The 22,439-nt window shown below is 38.0% G+C and overlaps 1 protein-coding gene across 1 annotated transcript; it reads left to right on the forward strand.

The window, feature by feature from the left end:
* Positions 1-9,583: 9,583 nt before the first annotated feature.
* LOC124123811 (uncharacterized protein KIAA1958-like) lies at positions 9,584-10,732 on the forward strand. The gene is made up of 3 exons (XM_046486991.2): positions 9,584-9,776; positions 9,991-10,198; positions 10,483-10,732. The coding sequence occupies exons 1-3, from the start codon at positions 9,584-9,586 to the stop codon at positions 10,730-10,732; spliced, it is 651 nt and encodes a 216-aa protein (XP_046342947.2).
* The last annotated feature ends 11,707 nt before the right edge of the window (positions 10,733-22,439 follow it).

Here is a 22,439-nt window from a genome sequence, read left to right on the forward strand (position 1 = left end):
AATCTGTGCGGTGTGCGGTGTCACGAGCTTCATAACCTTGTAATTGTGATTTATCATAGGAGAGTATAGTAAGACTATTCATGGCTGGCAGGCATGTGGACAGGATCCATGAAGATTCCGGCAGAGAAAAGACATCAGTATCTCAAGCTCGCCATACGAGGTGACTATGCCTGTAAGAGACCAACGAGACCGGTTGGTCAAGTTCGCTGATATGGTTGGTGCAGGTCATATATTCCAAGACGTAGACAGATACTCGTGATGACAATTACTGGAGGACAACGGAATGCAGCAAAGGCCTTGTCCAAGTTAGCGTATAGAAGTCCGATGCACGATGAGAGAGGGGTCTATTGACTCCGTGGAAGAATGACGATCTTATGACTGAGGACGATCCATCGTTCGTCTGTTTTATATAACAAAAGTTATATCTGGGATAACATCTTCTCAGTAAAGAACATGCTCGTGCTTAATGGGGTTGAGTCCCACCCGGGATTCGAACCCACACTTCCAGAGTAAGTGACCTAATCGCCAGCACACAAAGTAAGCGATCTAACCCACTCAGCCACCAGGGCTTCCTGCAGGTAAAGTCATACTAGCGGACGAGTTCTTGATTGGACGATGTGTCGATGTATCGATTTATCCATGTGTCGACGAATCGATACATCGATGTGTATCGTAGAGTGGAGATCCCTCAGTATCTATCTGTAGGAGAGGCGAAACTGTCGATCCTCCGGGGTACGATCTGACGGAATGTCCATCCAATATCAGCGTCTTGTCAATAATGGTGAAGTACGTCGATAATGGTGAAGTAAGGTGATCTGTCAATCTGTCGATACCTCGGGCGTCTATGATCCAACGAAGGATGACGGTCCTGTCGATCCGCTGAGGTACGATCCGGTGAACTTTTCAACATGGTAGTCCATGGAATGCCCATCCTTGAAACGAGAACGCAGATTGTGGAAGCGGAAGTGTTGATCTGTCATCTTGGAGGTTGTACGTTGCACAGAAGTGTGACGATCTAAAGTAGTAGTACTGCCGACGGCCAGTTCTCCAAAAGCCGGGGTAGCAGAGCAAGACTAATCCAAGAGCGGGATTTTAAATGGACTGGAGAAATCAGTCGGAGGGAGTGAGACCCGGGTTGGTCAGACAGACTGAGCGAACATTGACCTGCATATTTTCTTGTGGAGTGGTTGACAGGTCGTGAGTCGATAAATCGTCTGAGACGGTCTCGTCTGTGACAGAAATAACAGGCTCATCAGAATTGTCTTTAGGGCGTGAGGAGCTGGTTTTAGCCTTGGAATCCCCCACTTTGGAAAGGCGATCGGCAATATGACGACTACAATGTTGCAGGTAAACTTTAAATGACAAGTTAGTTAGGGAATGACAGTCCACACATCGGGAACCCAGGGTGCACTGTCCCCGACAGGACATTGTTTGTCCTTTTTTCCCATATTTATAGGCCATAGGATACTTGACAACTTGGTGAAGGACAAACAATTTTCTCTCATATTACAAACACGTCACCACACGGTGGCGATGAGAAAGAGATTTGTTTGGTAGCGGTGTACATGTGGTCAGTTCAAGCAGGCACAGCGTGCACGAGAGGCACTTAATTTACCTATTTTTTAACGTAACCATAGAGATGCAGGGGGGCTTGGGGGGCCATCTTTACTTCAGAAGCTGGAAACATGATTCAAGCACGTTCCCACATAGGATCGAAGAAGAAGGGAGAAATGCAAAGTGTGAGATAGGATAAGTCTTAAAACTTATAGTATAGTTTGACAGTGAAGAGGACTTCTGTTGCAAATTTGAAGAATTTTTGTGTGATTACAGCCAAAATACAGGATAATGAGAATGATGTAATGGTGGGAGAAGGATTCATCATAATTATTTACAGTGCATTTGTTTTAAAGTACATTCCTGTAATTAAATATTCACCTACCATCAATGCTGTGAAGTCCTCCAACAAGAAAGCAACACACAACAGAGAGATACAGTTTCCAGCTACTTGTATGGTTCATCTTGATGTGAGTTGTCAAACTGTCCACAAGGACCCACAGGACACCGGCATACTCAGTCAAACTGAACCTTTCCCGACTGAGATTTCCCTTTGTATGAGAGTGGGCCATGGAGTGTTTTATTATGATTTTTTTAATACTTCCTTGTTTTTTTGTGGGCCCGCCCCAGTGATAGAATAACTATGTGTTACAGTATTGATACAGTATGCCTTCTTGCCCAGGTCACAACCAATTTTACACCAGATGATGTCCTGCATTATACTTGTGAATGTCCTGTACTTACTCGTGCTGCTGTCCTTGAGTGTAATATCATGGGAACATAAGATTTTTAATAATGCTTAATGCTTAAAACTATCATAACTGTTAGAAAACCTATATTCTGATTTCATAAAATATACTTTAATACATAAAGTTAAACAAATAAAATACCATTGCAATGTTTTAAATCACCTAAATATTAAAACATAAATACTTTGTCACATAAACCAAAACATTCAATAATTATCTCTTTTGAAACAATGTTTAACCTAAATGTCATGTAAGCTATGACTTAATTTGTCGTGTCAAAGTATCAAAGTAACCAAGCCTTAATCCCCCAAATCCAACTACTAGTATGAAAACATTACCCTAAAATAACATTGTCAACACCCCTTAATTACATCTGTATTCAATAAGTCAAGACAGCTGATACAGCTCTAAGATCAATCTCACCGGCCCCCGCAACATATGTTTATTACTCACAATATTTGTACAATGAAACATTTCATGTCAGGGTGTATGAGTATTCAGAGTCAAATAGCTGAAACACATAGTGTTAAAGGACAATAAAAATATTTGTTAAATTAAATTTTAGGTGGTAAGTATTTTAATATTTCCATATTACTGGATTGCTCTTTGTCTTCTGTTATACTAGGTCTACACTTAAGTGTTCTACAGCTGACATGAATGACCATTTATTTACACACATCTGAAACATATGTTCATAGTGACTTGAATATCTCTTATTACTTTTCAGGGAACTAACTGCTTTTGAAATTTTATTCATTTTAATTGTTTTTTCTAAGTGAGTGTTGAGGGCTGCATCTGAGGTGGGAGTATTTATACTGTCTATGTCTTCTGAAACAGAATACAATTTTTCAGAAAAATGTCTCTTATTCTTCCATGATCCATCTTTCATGAGTAATTATTTCACCACTATGATTTACTAATTTGTTTATAAGTTTATTAGTGTTATTCCTTTTTTCTAGATGGCAAAAATAGCTAGTTGGCTTTACACCTTCCTCATACCATTTTATTCTATTTCTTATTTTAATTCCTCGCATATGTTCTTCTCTGATTACTTCCAGTTTGGTTTTATGTTTACTTAAATTTGCCAATGTTGATTCAATTATTGAATCTTCTCATTAAATTTTCTAATTCAGTTACTTTTCTTTCAAGAAATTCAGTTTCTTCTCTATTTTCTTTTTATAGTATGAACCCAAACCAATTGTTTTGCATCTAACTTTCACAAAAAACATCCAAAAACAAAGAATCAAATACTGTTAATTCCAATTCCAAATCATCTATTACTTCAATGTCCTTTTTAACCTGTGCATATTCAGATTTTGTGTCGTAATATATCCCTAACATGCTTTATATATTCCTCTTTGTATAAGGATGTGTTGAATTTCCAATATCCTCTACCCTTAGTTTTACTGAGGTCATTAGAAAATTCCAAAGTAATAACAGTGATTTAACCCTGTAGAATATTACAATCCAAAGTAACATAAAAAATATCTTTCGATACCAGAAAATTTCAAGGCTTGCTTGATGTCTTGGTTATTTTCTCCACCGTCCAAGTGATTTTTTACTATCATGGCAGAGTTCCATCCAGTTATCTGGGATATCAAGATTTTCCAGATTTTCCAAAACTACATTTCGAGCATCAGGATTGTTTACATTTTGATAATTTTCAAGATTGAATGAAGGTTTAAGAACTAAATTCCAGTAGCTAAATTCCTTTCATAAGACAGTCGATAATATTGTTGAATAATGTGTTGTAAAAGGCAGTGTCATCTGTATTAGGTCCATACACATTACATATGGTTATTCGTAATCCTTCATTAGTTGAATCTGTTATAATGTAATTTTCAGTTTGATGCGTTTTGGATCTATGAGTCAAAATTTCAAAATTATCTCGAAATGGAACAGCCATCCCCTACCATCAGATTTATATGGGGCAATCATCTTTTGAAATATGGGCGTCTTGTAGGCATATCAAGGCTCGAAAAATCCACTAGTCCGCTCGTATTGACAAGGGCAGAATGTGTTGGACTAGAAAGAAATGAGCAAATGCTTGTCCTACTGGGCGAGTACATATTTCAATCATATCAATTCAATTCTAATCATTTTCAATAAAACAAGCAGGACAATTTCAAACCTAAAATACGTATTCATCTCTCCGACGCTCTAAGTACCGCGTGTATTGTCTCTTTAACTAAGCCGAAACAACAATCAGCTGTACTAAAGTTCTCCCAATCTACCGGTGATTCAGTTAAAAGTTACCCAATAATGTAATAATCTGGAATTTTGATGCAACAAGAATATTATCTTTATTATTTCATATATATATATTAGGGTTGGGAATTGGACCAAAAAGTGTATTGCGATATATTGGAATATTTCAGAAACATATTGCAATATTATTGCAATATAATGCTGAAATAATTTCTACCAAGAGAAAAGCTTTTTTCATATCCCTTTGACAAATGTTAATATGAAAGCTGCAATGTCAACAATTTGGTCAAAATTATGTACCAATTTTAATAAATTGTACTATTTTTTTTATCTACAATCAAAAAAAGAGTATGAAGCATTTGTTTTGTCTTTGTTTTGATTTAAGGTAAGACTATACATCATGGCATATACATTTCAGTCACAGTTTGAATAATGAGGGAAAAACCGATACACCAAAAACGTATAAAACCGCACATCCCCAATATATATATATAGAAAAAGCACAGTAAAGTTCTAACTCTCAGGCACAATATAGTAACAATTAAATAAGTGGAGTAAGATTGAACACAGTTTTTACTGGCTAGCGCTTTCAACTCATATCACTTAAGTTATGGCCTGATGAGACTCATACATGGTACGAGTTGAAAGCGCAAACCAATTAAAACTGTGTTCAATCTTACTCCACTTATTTAATTTCTGATATATATATATATATATATATATATATACACACACACACAAGAGATTTCATCAGGTGTATAAAGATAATAACCAAAGTGTAGCACATCAGTTCAGCTGATCTCTGTGACAAGTAGTCTCACAACTACGAGTTTTTGTGTATGATGTCATTTGTGTAACTTCATGTGTGTGACGTCACAACTTCGTGTGTACCGCCACCATCTTGCCTACTAGTATTAAGTAAAACTATGTCCACCAAACACTCTGTTTGAGATGTCTTATGGAACCTCCTGATACAATTTATTTATCACAATTATTTTTTTGAACAGATCTCAGGTTCTCTCCAAAATACTTGAAATACACCCCTTTTCCAGAGTATACAAGAGTCATCAGAAAGATGACATATCCCCCCCGACAGCTGTCTGTAAAGTAACCACAAGTAAATGTGCAATTCTTTATGTAATGAGTCAAGAGTTGAATGTTCTTTAAGAAGCATACATTGTTTACCAACAAAAGATCCACCATGGTTGCATCCATATGAAATCATCAAATGGAAAGCAAAACATGTGTGTTTCTATGGGTTTTTTAGACAAACAAATGACAAATTACAAGAAACAATAACAATAGTCAACGAAGTCATCTATATCCCCCGCCCATTCTAACACGTTATGGTCCCAAACCAGGTAACTGACCCAACATTTCTCTTAGCCCATGTCAAAATAGCTGCAATGGAAATTCTAAAATAAACATTTCTAAAACTTCTTAATATCAAATGGCACCAGTTCAGTTTGTACTTTATATATAGACATGCAATGTTTGGCAAGGAAATATTCAACAGATCATTTGTTATACTCCATAAGTGAACCCACCCTATATGAAAACTTAAATCCAACTTGTTGCGATGGAAACGTAAAAAATAAAAATTTATAAAATTCCTAAATAGCAAAAGGCACCAGTTTAGTATGTGCCTGGTAGACATACAAAGTTTTGTAAGAAAGCATTACACAGTTTTTGAGTTCTGATTACGGACAGACGGACAGACGGACAGACGGACTGGCTGATCGCTATATCCCCCCGCATTATATGCCTGGGGGGGATAATAATGGTTGGCACCTTAATGGATAAGTTGGTCAGTCTTGGCAATGGGCGATATTTTTGTTCCAAAGGGCAATAACTCTCCTTTTGAAATGATATAAGCGACGGTCCAAACTGTCGCTTCCGGTCTGGTTCCTGGATCTATGCCCGCTGCGCCAACTACTGACATGTAGAGACGGAGCCAAGCTAAAGAGTTATCCTGTTGCACCTTCGTTCAAAAACGGTCGTTTACAACTGAATATTTTTAACTAGCACATATTTTGTAGTGATTATTAGCTTATAATATCAACATTTGTTGAGTCTTCAACTACAAGACGAATTGTCACTATGGAAGATAGCGGGGAAAACGTCATGAAAAACGGTATTTTCTACGTCAGAAAACAGCCAGGCATTTTGTCAGTCTGGGCTAACATATTGCATCGATGAAATAATGCAAACTCATTTTATTTATCATCCTTTGTGTTATTTCCCACAACAATTCAAGCATTCAAATCTCAACAAATACTACCATGGACTTCAATTTAATAAAATTAGTGATATGCCTACCTTTGCAGCACACAGACATCTTTGACAGGCCTTTACCAATGATCTATATAGTAAGTATACATCCGTGCCTTTACAAATACTTTAAGAAGAAATAACGTTCAAAATAATAAAACAACTGATTTTAAATGTTACTTTTTATATCAAAATTAAAGTTGCATCTGAATATTTAAATTTATATTATTTTTTAGAATAGGCCAAATGAAAATCTACCATGCATCTATTAAGCACTCAGTTACTCAGTTGCAGTATACATACCAGTCATCATACTTTGAAAAAAGAGATTTACCCACATTATTCTGCCCCTTATAACATGTGTCCCACCATTAAGCGCTCTGAGTCATCACAGGTGTTAATTCATTGATCCATCATTTCTTACAGAATTCTGATACTCATGATCTCAAAATAGTAGTAAATTACAGAGATTTGTCCCAACAAACAACAAATCATACTGACTACCCCACAAAATGTGTATGTTGCATAAATAGATGTTAATCATTGTTTTATCTTCTTGTTTTAGTAACATTATATTTATTTCTCCCATAACAGGGCTTGATCTCCAATCGCCAGCAGTGGTTTATTCGTAGTGGTTTATTTTTATTTACGCAATCTGATTGGCTGGCTGATAGTGGAGTGCTGTGTCATCCTGTTTTGATTGGCTGTCTAAAAATAAATTCCGGCACTATTTTCGAATCGGGGATTCCCGAGGTCGTCTGGTGCAGGAAATACTCAGCTGTCAAAACATTAGGCCCCACCGTTGTGACGATGTTTCAATCACCGAAAGTTGGTGATCAAGTGAAAATTTGTGGAGGAGGAAGGGGTGTGATATGCGGAGATGTATCTGAGAATTTCGGCTTCCCGATGTACGAGATTAAGTCGCAGAATGGGAAGACGGTGACCGAAGCAAGATACCGCTTCGATATTACGGGACCAGGTGAGCCATTCCGGTAGATTCTTCACTGGGCGTTTACAATGCTAATAAAACAGCTAATGAAATAGTTAATTAATTTATGTAAAAATACTAATAAACTACCATATTGCTTTTGGTATTTAAAAAAATTAACCATCAAACACATAAGCAATGTCACGTTATAAACGAAGTGTTGATATGGAGCCGATCGATCGTTTGTGTAACCCAGCGTCCAAAGCATATTTCATAGTTATTTGACAATAATAGAGACTTAAACTTCATATTTCAAGAAAATAAAGACTCAAATAATTTGTATCTAACGCAATACTTCATTTTAATGAAGGAAACGATCATACTTTGCCGGACCGTACAGCGCACGACCAGGGTGTACTGCAACCACAGCAGTTGTCTCCCCTTACAACAGGTAGAGTTTATCCAGATCAATATAATTCATCTATTTGGGCCTATAAATATTTGGGTTTTTTTTACCTTGAAGACTTAATTGAAACATACAATTTCTGGAAAATTATGAAGCTAATTTTTTTAATAAAAAAACATTAACATTACCACATTTAAACTTGAATGCAGTTATAAGTACCTTGATCTATGAAAACTCAAAAAGTAATATATGTATTTATATTTTTTCTTAACTATTTTGATTTCTAATAGGGAGCAGTGAAAAATTAATTTCATATTATTATTTTAGGTAGAAACTCACGAGAGAAAGAAAGGAATGGGTCAAAGAAAAGATCAAGAGAGAGTTCTCCATTCAGAGGTAAAATTATGATATAATTTTTTTTTTGAAATTCTGAAAAAATTGTTATTTTGGTTGGGTTCGAGGCTTGCCGAGAACTTAGCCATAGGAACAAGGCTTGCCGAGTCCCTAACCATGACTTACCACAAGTATAAATATATACAATAAAATATACACACATAAATCATAAGTAAATCCAATATACATACACTATTAACAGATTTTCAATCCATTTAGGTTAATCATATTTGATAATCATCATTTTGCAGAAATAATAGTTACTTTCAAAGTCAGTGCTGTTGAGTATCTAAATCAATGAATAACTGTTATTAAATCTCATGTTGTTTATTTGTAGATGTTAGACTAGATGGTTCAGATGATGAGTTTGATGAAGAGTTCAACAACTGGATGTCATCTAGCCAAGAGAAAATACAGCAATTCATCAAGGCACAAGAATATAAGAACACCGCCAAGAAAACTAATTCAAACATGACAACACTTGCCAAGTGGTTAGAGCAAAATAGAGGTGAAACAAGACCCCTTCAATCCATCCCTCCACACAGACTTAACAGTCACCTTTGCAAGTTTTTTATGGATGCCAGGAAAAGTAACGGTGAAAACTATGAACCATCATCCCTTAAAGGTAAAATTACGCACTTTAGAAACATTATTAAAGTAATATCCAATATTATAAAAACATGGGCCTCAGATTGGCAAGTTTTCACTATTACATTTACAGATGTTAACAAACATGATAAAGAAATTGAAGTTTAATATTTTGGTAAACATCCACATCTTTAACTAACTGTCATTCTGATAGCAATGTATAGTATATATTCCAAAATTAGGAACCTGATTACAATCTGATTACAGTTTGTTTAATAGATGACACATAATATTTGAACGTCTTAAATTTCAAAGTAATTATACAAATCTAAATTTAAATATATTGTTATGATGATTTTAATTTTGGTTTATTCTACATTAGGATAATACACTTAATATCAAATTATTATTTAGACCAGTCTGCTTATTACTAAAAGTATGAAGCATGTTTATCTTCAACTTCTTAAAGACATTTTACTTACAGGAATGTTATCATCATTCAACAGACATCTGAGGGAACACAATTACGCCTACTGTCTCATTAGGAGCGAGGAGTTCGCCCAGCTTAATATGGTCATTGCTTCCAAGCAAGTGGAACTGAAAAGAAGTGGGAGAGGAAACAGACCTCGTAAAGCGGATTGCCTCACAGAGGATGAAGTCGACAGGCTTTACTCATCAGGTAAATCCATGTTATGATAAATTTATTCAGCTCTTAACATCCAAATATCCCGTGACAATAAGTTCTTTAGCTATGAAAAAACATATGAAAACAGCTAAAACTTTTGTAACGAGCGAAGTGGTGCTCTTCACATGTATGTTATAAAAGGTCTGTATGTAATGTATAATGGGCCGGTGTTCTCTTTACTGATATAAAGTCTCCCTCCCTCCCTCAGGTCAACTGGGATCACACACACCGGAGGCGCTCCTGCACACTGTATGGTTTAACAATACCATATACTTTGGTATGAGAGGAGTGCAGGAGCACCATGATATGAAGTGGGGCGATTTGAAACTGAAGCAGGACGGTAATGGCGACGATTATGTCGCCTTCTGTGAGCGATCTACAAAAACAAGAGGTGGAGCAGATCCAAATAATATCAGGTAAGGAAAATAAATTGGTGATGATTTGTGAGTATGAATATTATATAAATACAACTTAATGCGCAACAAAACCAAAACATTCAATTGTTTAAAATATACTTTAAAAAATTGATTTTAATGTAATTTGAAATCATCTTCTGGTATGTTTTATGGATGAAAGAAATGTAACTCTTATGAATTATAATGAGTGACCTTACACAAATAATTTTTTAATTAATCAGTAAAATAGATCATCAATGATGTGAAAGATCACTATTTCTATCTATCATGTGTTTGTCTTACAGACAAGTTGAGCCAAAGATGTGGGCTACTAAGGAGAACCCAGAACGTTGTCCTGTAAGGATGTTCAAAAAGTATTTAGAATTGAGGCCAACACACTACATGAAGGAAACTGATCCCTTTTATATATCAACTTGTACAGACATGAATAAGTCCAAGAAGTGGTTCAGGGGACAGCCAGTAGGGATCAACAAGTTGGGTTCCTTCATGAAATCTATGGCGAAAGCAGCAGGTAATTTATGTTTAACTATATGATCTAAATATCAATAGCATAAGAGAACATGTAAATTGTTCATATCAATACATGATAATGTTTACACTACAGTGATGATAACTTGATTTAATTACTAAATGCAGATTTAAGATAACAAATGTAATAAAGTTTTCGAATAAACCATTATGATTCAGGTTTGACAGATGGAGGACCACAAGCCAAAAGGTTGACCAACCACAGTGCGAGAAAATATGTTGTCCAAAAGTTGTGTGATGCTGGTGTTCCCAGCAACCAAGTGATGCAGGTTAGGAGCTTCACTAAATGCTAAATCCATGAATATTCAAAGTTAAATAATCAAATTTCATGTTTGAAAAATTGTAAAGATCTGTGCAACTTCTTTATGTCAACGTGATACAAAGAAAATACTTATAACTAAATTTTAGGAATGAAATTGACATACCCCATATCTCATAAAAATGTATTATTTATTAAGCTTATTGATTGCAGATATCTGGCCACAAGAATGTGCAAAGCCTAAATGACTACAGTTCACTGAACAGCAACCAACATAGAACCATATCTAAGATTATTGGTGGACAAGCAAAAAGACCCAAAAGCACACAAGGTCCTGTGAGCCCCATACCAGACCCTGTGAGCACCATGGTGTCCAGCCAGATGTCCAGAACAAGTTCTGAGCAGAGGGAAAGCCACACAGTCAATGTCTCCAGGGATGTAGATCCCGTGCAGGGAATGTTCAGCAATATATATGGGGGCACATACAACATCACAGTTAATTATTTTCACAATCAACAGTATTAAAGACAATGTATTAAATGTTGTAAATATTTGATAACTGTTGAAATGATATTTTATTGTTTACATATATCCTATGTCTTTATGTTTCACACACAATAAACTATTGTGCTTGTCAAATTCATTGTTTCTTGTCATTCTCAAATGTGTGAAAATTAGACAACTCATTTAGTAACATTTTTGGTGTTATGATGGTAAATAGTATGTTCAAAAGTCAAATATTGAATTATTCACTGTAAAATTAGTTTAAAGAGCAAAATTCGTTTACAAATATTTCAATTCTTTCATGGAGTTGAGAAGATTCACCTAGCAGTAATCAGCTGATCAGTTGCCTCAGTTGGTATTTATAGAATCTAGCCTGATCAATCCTGCTGACAGTTCCTTGAGCCCTTGTTTTTCGTAATCAATATTTTACAACAACAAAAATAATTTAATTTCCTCTTATTTGGGTTTATAACATTAGTTTCCAGCGGACAAATAAACGTATGACGTGTTTACATACACTCAAAGGTGGACCTATTTAGTGTTGCGCATTGGGACTGATAGTCGCGACGAGATGAATACAAATAGTTATTGGCCGGGTAGACTCTAATCAAAAAGCATTTATAGATATCAAGTCACATTAATAATTCTCAAAACGTTACTCCCATCATCTTTTAATAGTTAACAAAGCCCGTAACATGAATGCGAACAAGTGCCTTGCCTGTCACGGGAAGACTCCTGTGGGTTGTCGTCGCTAGAGCCTATTTACTTGCTTTCGGTGCAGTTGTATTACTGGGCATATTTGAAAACGAGGCTCGGGGGAATCCCGAGTGGTTACTGAACACAGGAAATCTTCAACTACGAGCTCGTCATTTTATGGCGTATTGTTATGGGAGAAAAAGGATTAACCACTGTGTTCGGTTGTTACCGAAAAATCTACACACTCGTGATTAATCTGCCACGATTAGAACTCGGCAAAGCCTCGTTCTAATCGTGGCAGATTAATCACTCGTGTGTAGATTTTTCGGTAACAACCGAACACAGTGGTTAATCCTCTATTTAAATGTTGACAAATTATTTTCCATACATACCAACACACTATCCTGATGTATCTAAGTATCCTGATTTTCATTCAACAGTATTTCAAGACACCTGTAATATAAAGTATATTTTGTAGATATTATTATCATATAGCAAATATGAATTTAGAAAGTTAATCATCAAATCTTCTGATGATTAAATAAATGCAAATTGAACCCCACAATCATTCCATGTAGATAAATGGATTTATTTATGTTATTTGTTTTTGCATATAACAGATTATACTTACATATGTTACAGTCAGTGTCTATAAACAGGCCCAATATGTATATTGACTGAAAATTTTAGTCAATGTGCACATTGACTGATTCACTCAGGCAAGGTATATTTTTTCTTAAATTTTCATTAATTTATTATTGCCTGAAAAATAGGACCGGATTTCAGACAGACTGGCTGAAATGAATTAGACTGCATAATTTTATCTCCTCAATTTAATTTTGATCTATTTTGATCTTATCAAGATCAAAATAACTTATGCAAGAAATGTTTCCACAATGAATTGACTGATTCTCCAAACATGAAAGAATACCAGAGTCCTTTTTTTATGTTACTTATCTTTATTAGCATAATATTCAGTTCAGAAACAGATGACTGCTGAAAAGTCATGTATGTGTAATCAAATACTAGTACACATGCACAAGTATGCCGAGATATTAACTAAAATAATAAGAGTCATTGTGCAATGCAGATATCTGTTGGTGTGAATAGAAAAAAAATAACATTGATAATTTGTTTATGCTGGAATTTGAAACATCAGTTTAGAACAAGGAAACATAAGAAGCAAGGCCTAATGAAGTTAAGAATCAGCTTTATCTGTGTCACAATCATATGATTATTGTCAATGCAAACTGGATGTAGACACTGCAATGTTAAGACAATCAACATTATAGAGATTGACAATAAGTATGAATATATTGTTTTATTTCATAAAAATTGTAGTTGGTACAAATACTCTCAAGTGAATATGTATTTTAACTAATATTTTTTAATACTTTGTAAAATTCAAAAAAGGCCAAAATAATATATATCTTTCATTGATCATACTGGAATATAATCATGGTAGTATTTGGCAACAAACAGCTACCATTAATATACATAAACTCCTTTTATACAACATGCACCAAATAACCCTTAATATCAAAACAGATTTCAGTGATTTCCATTACTTTTGTTTTGAACATTGTATCATGATATCTAGTTGATGACAGTGCCTGTTACTCTTACAATTTCTTGAATTGCTAGAAGCGGCGTAAAACTATACTCACTCACTACAATTTCTTGAGAACATTTCTCATTGCTCTCTGTTATATATCTGACAAATACTTACATGTGTTGTTGTCAATATTCACAACATTGAGGCTACGGGCAACTTTACGTTGCATAAGACCTTCACATTTCGCGTACCGCATCGCCTTAGGCTGTACATACTGAAATGCATGCATATGATGTAGCCTGCTCGGCGATACTACAACATAGATACAGGAACGATACAAAATCTACTTTATTTTTAAAAGTGTGATATTCATACATCAAGGGCAACACTTTCAGTACCGATTGCAAAACGTCAACATAGCGACCTGGGATGAACGATCAGCTGATTTCACCGCATCGCTTCGAACGCCTATCTAGTGGTTAACTATACAATATAATCAGTCGTGGTCATCCCTGATGTATAATTATATCAAGGAACATTTATTTCCGGACATGGCAATAGATAAATAATTGTTTAGGCGAAAAGATATACTGTCCGCACACAAGCATGACCGTTGCCGACAGAGGTGAAGGTTGTACTAGTTAACTGTCTATAGGCGTCATAGTAACATGGAGTGCTCGTATCGCACATACCACATGCGCCGTCAGTTTAAGGTTGGACCGTCCGGGTCAGCGCACCTAGCGGGTTAGTGAAGGGAAGATAAATTGAAAAAGATCGCCCATTTGGTTCATTGTGTGTCATCATATTCCCAGAGCTCCAGATAAACTTTTTGAGCAATTGAGTTTTTACTCTAGGGTTTCTATTTTAATTGGGTTATATTACTTATAACTTTTTTCATTGGGTAACCAATATTTTTTCACTCATCTATTCATCACTCTATTGAGTTTTTCCCAAATATAGTGAATATTTTAAGATTTTGAAAAAATGAAATAATGTTCTAGATGTATATAACTGTTCCTAATATATAGGCTTGACTCGGAAAGTAAATTAGCTTGTAATCGTGTTTCGGAAATAAGCTTCTTTGTACGCATGCTGAAAAAGCTTCATTGGGTATTTACGAGAGCTGTTTTTATAAATTTGAATTTTTCATTTTATGCATGCGTTTCTGTACGCAAGTTAATTGAAAGTTATTGGGTTTTGGATATTTTGGGGGGTATTTTACGCAAATACGCAGCTTATCTGTAGCTCTGTACTCTGACGGCATAGACTGTTGCTCATTCACGTCTTTTTTTTTACCCAAACACAATAATTTACAGACCACCATCCTGTCACGTAGCTAGAATATTGCTGAGTGCGGCATAAAACAAACAAATAAAGATCAACTATGCAAGTGCAGTAAACATCAGTGAATTCTACACAGCTTGTTACATGTTGTCTTATCTCGTTAGTATCTGTTTAAAGCTTCAATACAAAGAGAAGGAAATGTTTTTGAGGAAGTTATCATTCATTTTTTGCAGAAATTTTCCTCATAAGCTGAACAAATTCGTCTAATAATAATCGATGATAAGCGTCATGATAAGCAGAGGCAATATTTTCCTCACATGTCCTTTATTCAAGAGTGGTTCACCAAACAGTACATTTTGCAACTTTGATTCAAACGCAAAACTGTAGGAAATGTATGCAATGACCTGATTTGGGTTTGATTCTAGATAAAAGCCAAATTTGGGCGTTTATGTCATATAAAGCTACACCTTTGAAACTATCCTTTATTGCCGTAAACACAATTTCCAGGCATGGAAATTAATAAGGGTTTGAAATATGAGCAATTCCTTTGGCAGGGAAACATTTGTAAGTTTGTGAATTTCAAATGTATAGTCATGCCTTAGAAAGTTATCATATGAAATATCAATACATCATCAAGAGATCTCTCCCCTCCTTCCCCTCCCCCATGGGTTATCGGAAAATATAATGAAAAACAAAACACCACACATGCACACACATACAATTACAAGTCAGCATTAGAAATTGGCACAAGTCCTGTAGTCCTTGCCAAACTGCCAAATAGTAAAGGTATCATAAGGACTAGTAAAAATTTGCCATTTTTAAGGGTTTTTCTGTATGCTGAGATTATAAGGACAAGTGGACTAAAACTGTTAGTTTCTAACACTGCAAGAGCATGCACACAAATGCTTGGACACACGTTAGAGAAAATTACTATGCTAGCTTTGACATATCCGTTGAAATGAAGCCTAAGCTCTGATCTAATATAATGCACACAAGTTGATCAGTTTACATTGCAAACATGGAACAAATTTAACCATACTTATAAAAGTAGATACATTTGTACTATAGGTATGTTACTGAACAATTTACCAATGAAGAGACCAATTAGCAAGAGATGCCCATCTTTACTGAAGGATCGCTGGTGTTCCTCGATTAAACATGAGCAATATTCTCATGTCATAATCATGTTAAAGTGAGTGAGTGACGTTTTACGCCGCTTTTTCAATATTCCAGCAACATCACGGCGGGGGACACCAGAAATGGGCTTCCCACATTGTACCCATGTTGGGAATCGAACCTGGGTCTGCGGCGTGACGAGCGAACGCTTTAACCACTAGGCTACCCTACCGCCCCTAATCATGTTTAACATTGTAACATTAACTAAACACTTCAAATATAAAATATGAAAATTTGTCAGTGTTTAGCATTTCCCAGGCTTTGCCGATCACAGCTGGTGATTTTCTAATCTCTGTTGGAAGAATGCAGTAGTTAGGCCTGTCATCAAACTAGAATTTGTTTCACACATTGACATCATTATGACTGAAATTTCATTTTCAAACCATGTGGAAACTTGCATCCATTTAGCCCAATTCAAAAAGTCAACACCAAAGTTTCAATTATTTGCGAAGCAGATATCATAGGGTGTACTGAAAATAGTGAAGAAAAGTATAAGAATGGATCAGCGAAAATCAGTGATGAAACAAGTAGTTCGGAAACGGGTAAGCTTCATGGTATCTCAGTGGGCTTGCACTTTTTAACCGCCATCAATTTGGACAAGTACAAGCGAGAGATGCCCGCCCGCATACCCGCTCGCCTGTCCACACGCCGGCATGCACAGACAGAGCTTATCACTGAACATAAGGACTGTCAGCATTGAGCGTGCACTCAGGTTGCATTCGCGTTGTGGGAACAGCCCTGAACAGAACAGGTTTAATGCTACTTCTATTTGATGATGATATAATAAAGTTTTCATGAGCGCCGAGTGGGCGAGTGTTCTAAAGCACCAGGTAAGCAAGATTACCCTGGTGTACTGTACACTCACCCTGTGCACACAAATTAAAAGAACCCACTTGTCCGATGGTAGACGACCAGATGGTAGAAACATGAATACATACATATTGAGCAAGTGACTTAGTTCATATGTACCTCTGTTCACCCATCAGTGAACAGGTACCCGATATGTGAGGTGGATGTAAAAACCTTCTAGTGCCTGTTAGCAGCATGGATTGTATACTCCCCAGGGAGTTGAGAATGATAACTGGAAACCATATAGATCCACTGATCAGGGAACAAATACAAACCACATTTGAGCAGTGATCTCTGGATAAGTGACGTTTAATGATGTATAAGAAAACAAAATGTACATGTATCTTTTTCTACAGTTTGTGCTAAGTTTGACAGAAAAATTACACAGGGCAAAAATACAGGTGGCAAAATAAAATGAAGCTTTTAACTGACAAGAAAATATGATTCCAATTAGGCGAAGCTATTATTATTTCATTTATTAAGTCAACTTTGAATGATAAGGAATTACTAAGGACGGGGTTGCAAAGATACCCGCATCAATGTTTTAAACTACTGAAAGCTCTTGATAGCAATGGTAACAAGAATTGGGTGTCTGATGTCAGATATTTGTTATTTTCATGTGTGGATTTCACACGATGTGGGAAAATGCATTTACTATTTCGTTTATAAACAAATATTACAGGATATTTATCATCAATACTGCCATGACAGTATTTCTTTTTCATGTCTTTTTGCTCATTACAAGGATACATCAGGTACTGTCATTAGCTGTTACTCCACCAGGTAGTCATTAGCTGTCACACCATCAACTACTGTCATTAGCTGTCACACCATCAACTACTGTCATTAGCTGTCACACCATCAGGTACTGTCATTAGCTGTCACTCCACCAGGTACTGTCATTAGCTGTCACACCATCAGCTACTGTCATTAGCTGTCACACCACCAGGTACTGTCATTAGCTGTAACACCATCAGCTACTGTCATGAGCTGTCACATCCTCAGGTAGTGTCATTAGCTGTCACACCATCAGGTACTGTTTTTAGCTGTCACACCATCAGGTACTGTCATGAGCTGTCACACCACCAGGTACTGTCATTAGCTGTCACACCATCAGGTAGTGTCATGAGCTGTCACACCATCAGGTACTGTCATGAGCTGTCACACCACCAGGTACTATCATTAGCTGTCACACCATCAGGTACTGTCATTAGCTGTCACACTATCAGGTACTGTCATTAGCTGTCACACCATCAACTACTGTCATTAGCTGTCACACCATCAGGTACTGTCATTAGCTGTCACTCCAACAGGTACTGGCATTAGCTGTCACACCATCAGCTACGGTCATTAGCTGTCACACCAACAGGTAGTGTCATTAGCTGTCACACCACCAGGTACTGTTATTAGCTGTCACACCATCAGGTAGTGTCATGAGCTGTCACACCATCAGGTCGTGTCATTAGCTGTCACACCATCAGGTACTGTCATGAGCTGTCACACCACCAGGTACTATCATTAGCTGTCACATCATCAGGTACTGTCATTAGCTTTCACACTATCAGGTACTGTCATTAGCTGTCACACCATCAGGTACTGTCATGAGCTGTCACACCATCAGGTACTGTCATGAGCTGTCACACAACCAGGTACTGTCATTAGCTGTCACACCATCAGGTAGTGTCATTAGCTGTCACACCATCAGGTACTGTTATTAGCTGTCACACCATCAGGTACTGTCATTAGCTGTCACACCATCAGGTAGTGTCATTAGCTGTCACACCATCAGCTACTGTTATTAGCTGTCACACCATCAGGTACTGTCATTAGCTGTCACACCATCAGGTACTGTCATTAGCTGCCACACCATCAGGTACTGTCATTAGCTGTCACACCATCAGGTACTGTCATCAGATGTCACACCATCAGGTACTGTCATTAGCTGTCACACCATCAGGTACTGTCATTAGCTCTCACACCATCAGGTACTGTCATTAGCTGTCACACCATCAGGTACTGTTATTAGCTGTCACATCATCAGGTACTGTCATTAAATGTCACAACATCAGGTAGTGTCATTAGCTGTCACCCCATCAGGTACTGTCATTAGCTGTCACTCCACCAGGTACTGTCATTAGCTGTCACACCATCAGCTACTGTCATTAGCTGTCACACCATCAGGTAGTGTCATTAGCTGTCACACCACCAGGTACTGTCATGAGCTGTCACAGCATCAGGTACTGTCATTGGCTGTCACACCATCAGGTAGTGTCATTAGCTGTCACACCATCAGGGACTGTCATTAGCTGTCACACCATCAGATACTGTCATTAGCTGTCACACCATCACGTACTGCCATGAGCTGTCACACCATCAGCTACTGTCATTAGCTGTCACACCATCAGGTACTGTCATTAGCTGTCACACCACCAGGTACTGTCATTAGCTGTCACACCATCAGGTAGTGTCATGAGCTGTCACACCATCAGGTACTGTCATGAGCTGTCACACCATCAGGTAGTGTCATTAGCTGTCACACCATCAGGTAGTGTCATTAGCTGTCACACCACCAGGTACTGTCATTAGCTGTCACACCACCAGGTACTGTCATTAGCTGTCACACCATCAGCTACTGCCATTAGCTGTCACATCCTCAGGTAGTGTCATGAGCTGTCACACCATCAGGTACTGTCATTAGCTGTCACACCATCAGGTACTGTCATTACCTGTCACACCATCAGGTCGTGTCATTAGCTGTCACACCATCAGGTACTGTCATTAGCTGTCACACCATCAGGTACTGTCATTAGCTGTCACACCATCAGGGACTGTCATTAGCTCTCACACCACCAGGGACTGTCATTAGCTGTCACACTATCAGGTACTGTCATTAGCTGTCACACCATCAGGTACTGTCATTAGCTGTCACACTATCAGGTAGTGTCATTAGCAGCCACACCATCATGTCTGTCATTAGCTGTCACACCATCAGGTACTGTCATTACCTGTCACACCATCAGGTACTGTCATTAGCTGTCACACAATCAGGTAGTGTCATTAGCTGTCACACCATCAGTTACTGTCATTAGCTCTCACACCATCAGGTACTGTCATTAGCTGTCACACCATCAGGTACTGTCATTAGCTGTCACGCCATTAGGTACTGTCATTAGCTGTCACACTATCAGGTAGTGTCATTAGCTGTCACACCATCAGGTACTGTCATTAGCTGTCACACCATCAGGTACTGGCATTAGCTGTCACACCATCAGGTACTGTCATGAGCTGTCACACCGTCAGGTACTGTCATGAGCTGTCACAGCATCAGGTCGTGTCATTAGCTGTCACACCATCAGGTACTGTCATTAGCTGTCACACCATCAGGTACTGTCATGAGCTGTCACACCATCAGGTACTGTCATTAGCTGTCACACCATCAGGTACTGTCATGAGCTGTCACACCACCAGGTACTGTCATGAGCTGTCACAGCATCAGGTACTGTCATTGGCTGTCACACCATCAGGTAGTGTCATTAGCTGTCACACCATCAGGTACTGTCATTAGCTGTCACACCATCAGCTACTGTCATTAGCTGTCACACCATCAGGTACTGTCATGAGCTGTCACACCACCAGGTACTGTCATTAGCTTTCACACCATCATGTACTGCCATGAGCTGTCACACCATCAGCTACTGTCATTAGCTGTCACACCATCAGGTACTGTCATTAGCTGTCACACCATCAGGTACTGTTATTAGCTGTCACACCATCAGGTACTGTCATTAGCTGTCACACCACCAGGTACTGTCATAAGCTGTCACACCATCAGGTAGTGTCATGAGTTGTCACACCATCAGGTACTGTCATGAGCTGTCACACCACCAGGTACTGTCATTAGCTGTCACACCATCAGGTAGTGTCATTAGCTGTCACACCATCAGGTACTGTTATTAGCTGTCACACCATCAGGTACTGTCATTAGCTGTCACACCATCGGGTAGTGTCATTAGCTGTCACACCATCAGGTACTGTTATTAGCTGTCACACCATCAGGTACTGTCATTAGATGTCACACCATCAGGTACTGTCATTAGCTGTCACACCATCAGACACTGTCATTAGCTGTCACACCATCAGATACTGTCATTAGCTGTCACACCATCAGGTACTGTCATTAGCTGTCACACCATCAGGTACTGTCATTAGCTCTCACACCATCAGGTACTGTCATTAGCTGTCACACCATCAGGTAATGGTATTAGCTGTCACATCATCAGGTACTGTCATTAAATGTCACGCGATCAGGTAGTGTCATTAGCTGTCACACCATCAGGTACTGTTTTTAGCTGTCACACCATCAGGTACTGTCATCAGCTGTCACACCATCAGGTACTGTCATTAGCTGTCACACCATCAGGTACTGTCATTAGCTCTCACACCATCAGGTACTGTCATTAGCTGTCACACCATCAGGTACTGTCATCAGCTGTCACACCATCAGGTACTGTCATTAGCTGTAACACCATCAGGTACTGTCATTAGCTATCACACCATCAGGTACTGTCATTAGCTATCACACCATCAGGTACTGTCATTAGCTGTCACATCATCAGGTACTGTCATTAAATGTCACACTATCAGGTAGTGTCATTAGCTGTCACACCATCAGGTACTGTCATTAGCTGCCCCACCATCAGGAACTGTGAGCTGTTACACCATTAGGTAATGACTGCCATTAGCTGTCACACCATCAGGTACTGTCATTAGCTGTCACACCATCAGGTAGTGTCATTAGCTGTCACTCCATCAGGTAGTGTCATTAGCTGACACACCATCAGGTAGTGTCATTAGCTGTCACACCATCAGGTACTGTCATCAGCTGTCACACCACCAGGTACTATCATTAGCTGTAACACCATCAGGTACTGTCATTAGCTATCACACCATCAGGTACTGTCATTAGCTGTCACATCATCAGGTACTGTCATTAAATGTCACACTATCAGGTAGTGTCATTAGCTGTCACACCATCAGGTACTGTCATTAAATGTCACACCATCAGGTATGTCATTAGCTGTCACACCATCAGGTACTGTCATTAGCTGTCCCACCATCAGGAACTGTGAGCTGTCACACCATTAGGTAATGACTGCCATTAGCTGTCACACCATCAGGTACTGTCATTAGCTGTCACACTATCAGGTAGTGTCATTAGCTGTCACACCATCAGGTAGTGTCATTACCTGTCACACCATCAGGTACTGTCATTAGCTGTCACACCATCAGGTACTTTTATTAGCTGTCACACCATCAGGTTGTGTCATTAGCTGTCACACCATCAGGTACTTTCATTAGCTGTCACACATCAGGTAATGTCATTAGCTGTC

The sequence above is a fragment of the Haliotis rufescens genome, unplaced genomic scaffold (assembly GCF_023055435.1).
Source record: "Haliotis rufescens isolate VD_foot unplaced genomic scaffold, xgHalRufe1.0.p SCAF_34, whole genome shotgun sequence".
NCBI lineage: Eukaryota > Metazoa > Mollusca > Gastropoda > Lepetellida > Haliotidae > Haliotis > Haliotis rufescens.

Excerpts from the sequence above, each read along its gene's own strand:
- LOC124123811 (XM_046486991.2), top strand. The coding sequence starts at position 9,584 with ATGTTATCATCATTCAACAGACATCTGAGGGAACACAATTACGCCTAC. Across the intron at positions 9,777-9,990 it reads CGACAGGCTTTACTCATCAG|GTCAACTGGGATCACACACA; the intron begins GTAAATCCATGT and ends TCCCTCCCTCAG. Across the intron at positions 10,199-10,482 it reads GCAGATCCAAATAATATCAG|ACAAGTTGAGCCAAAGATGT; the intron begins GTAAGGAAAATA and ends TTTGTCTTACAG.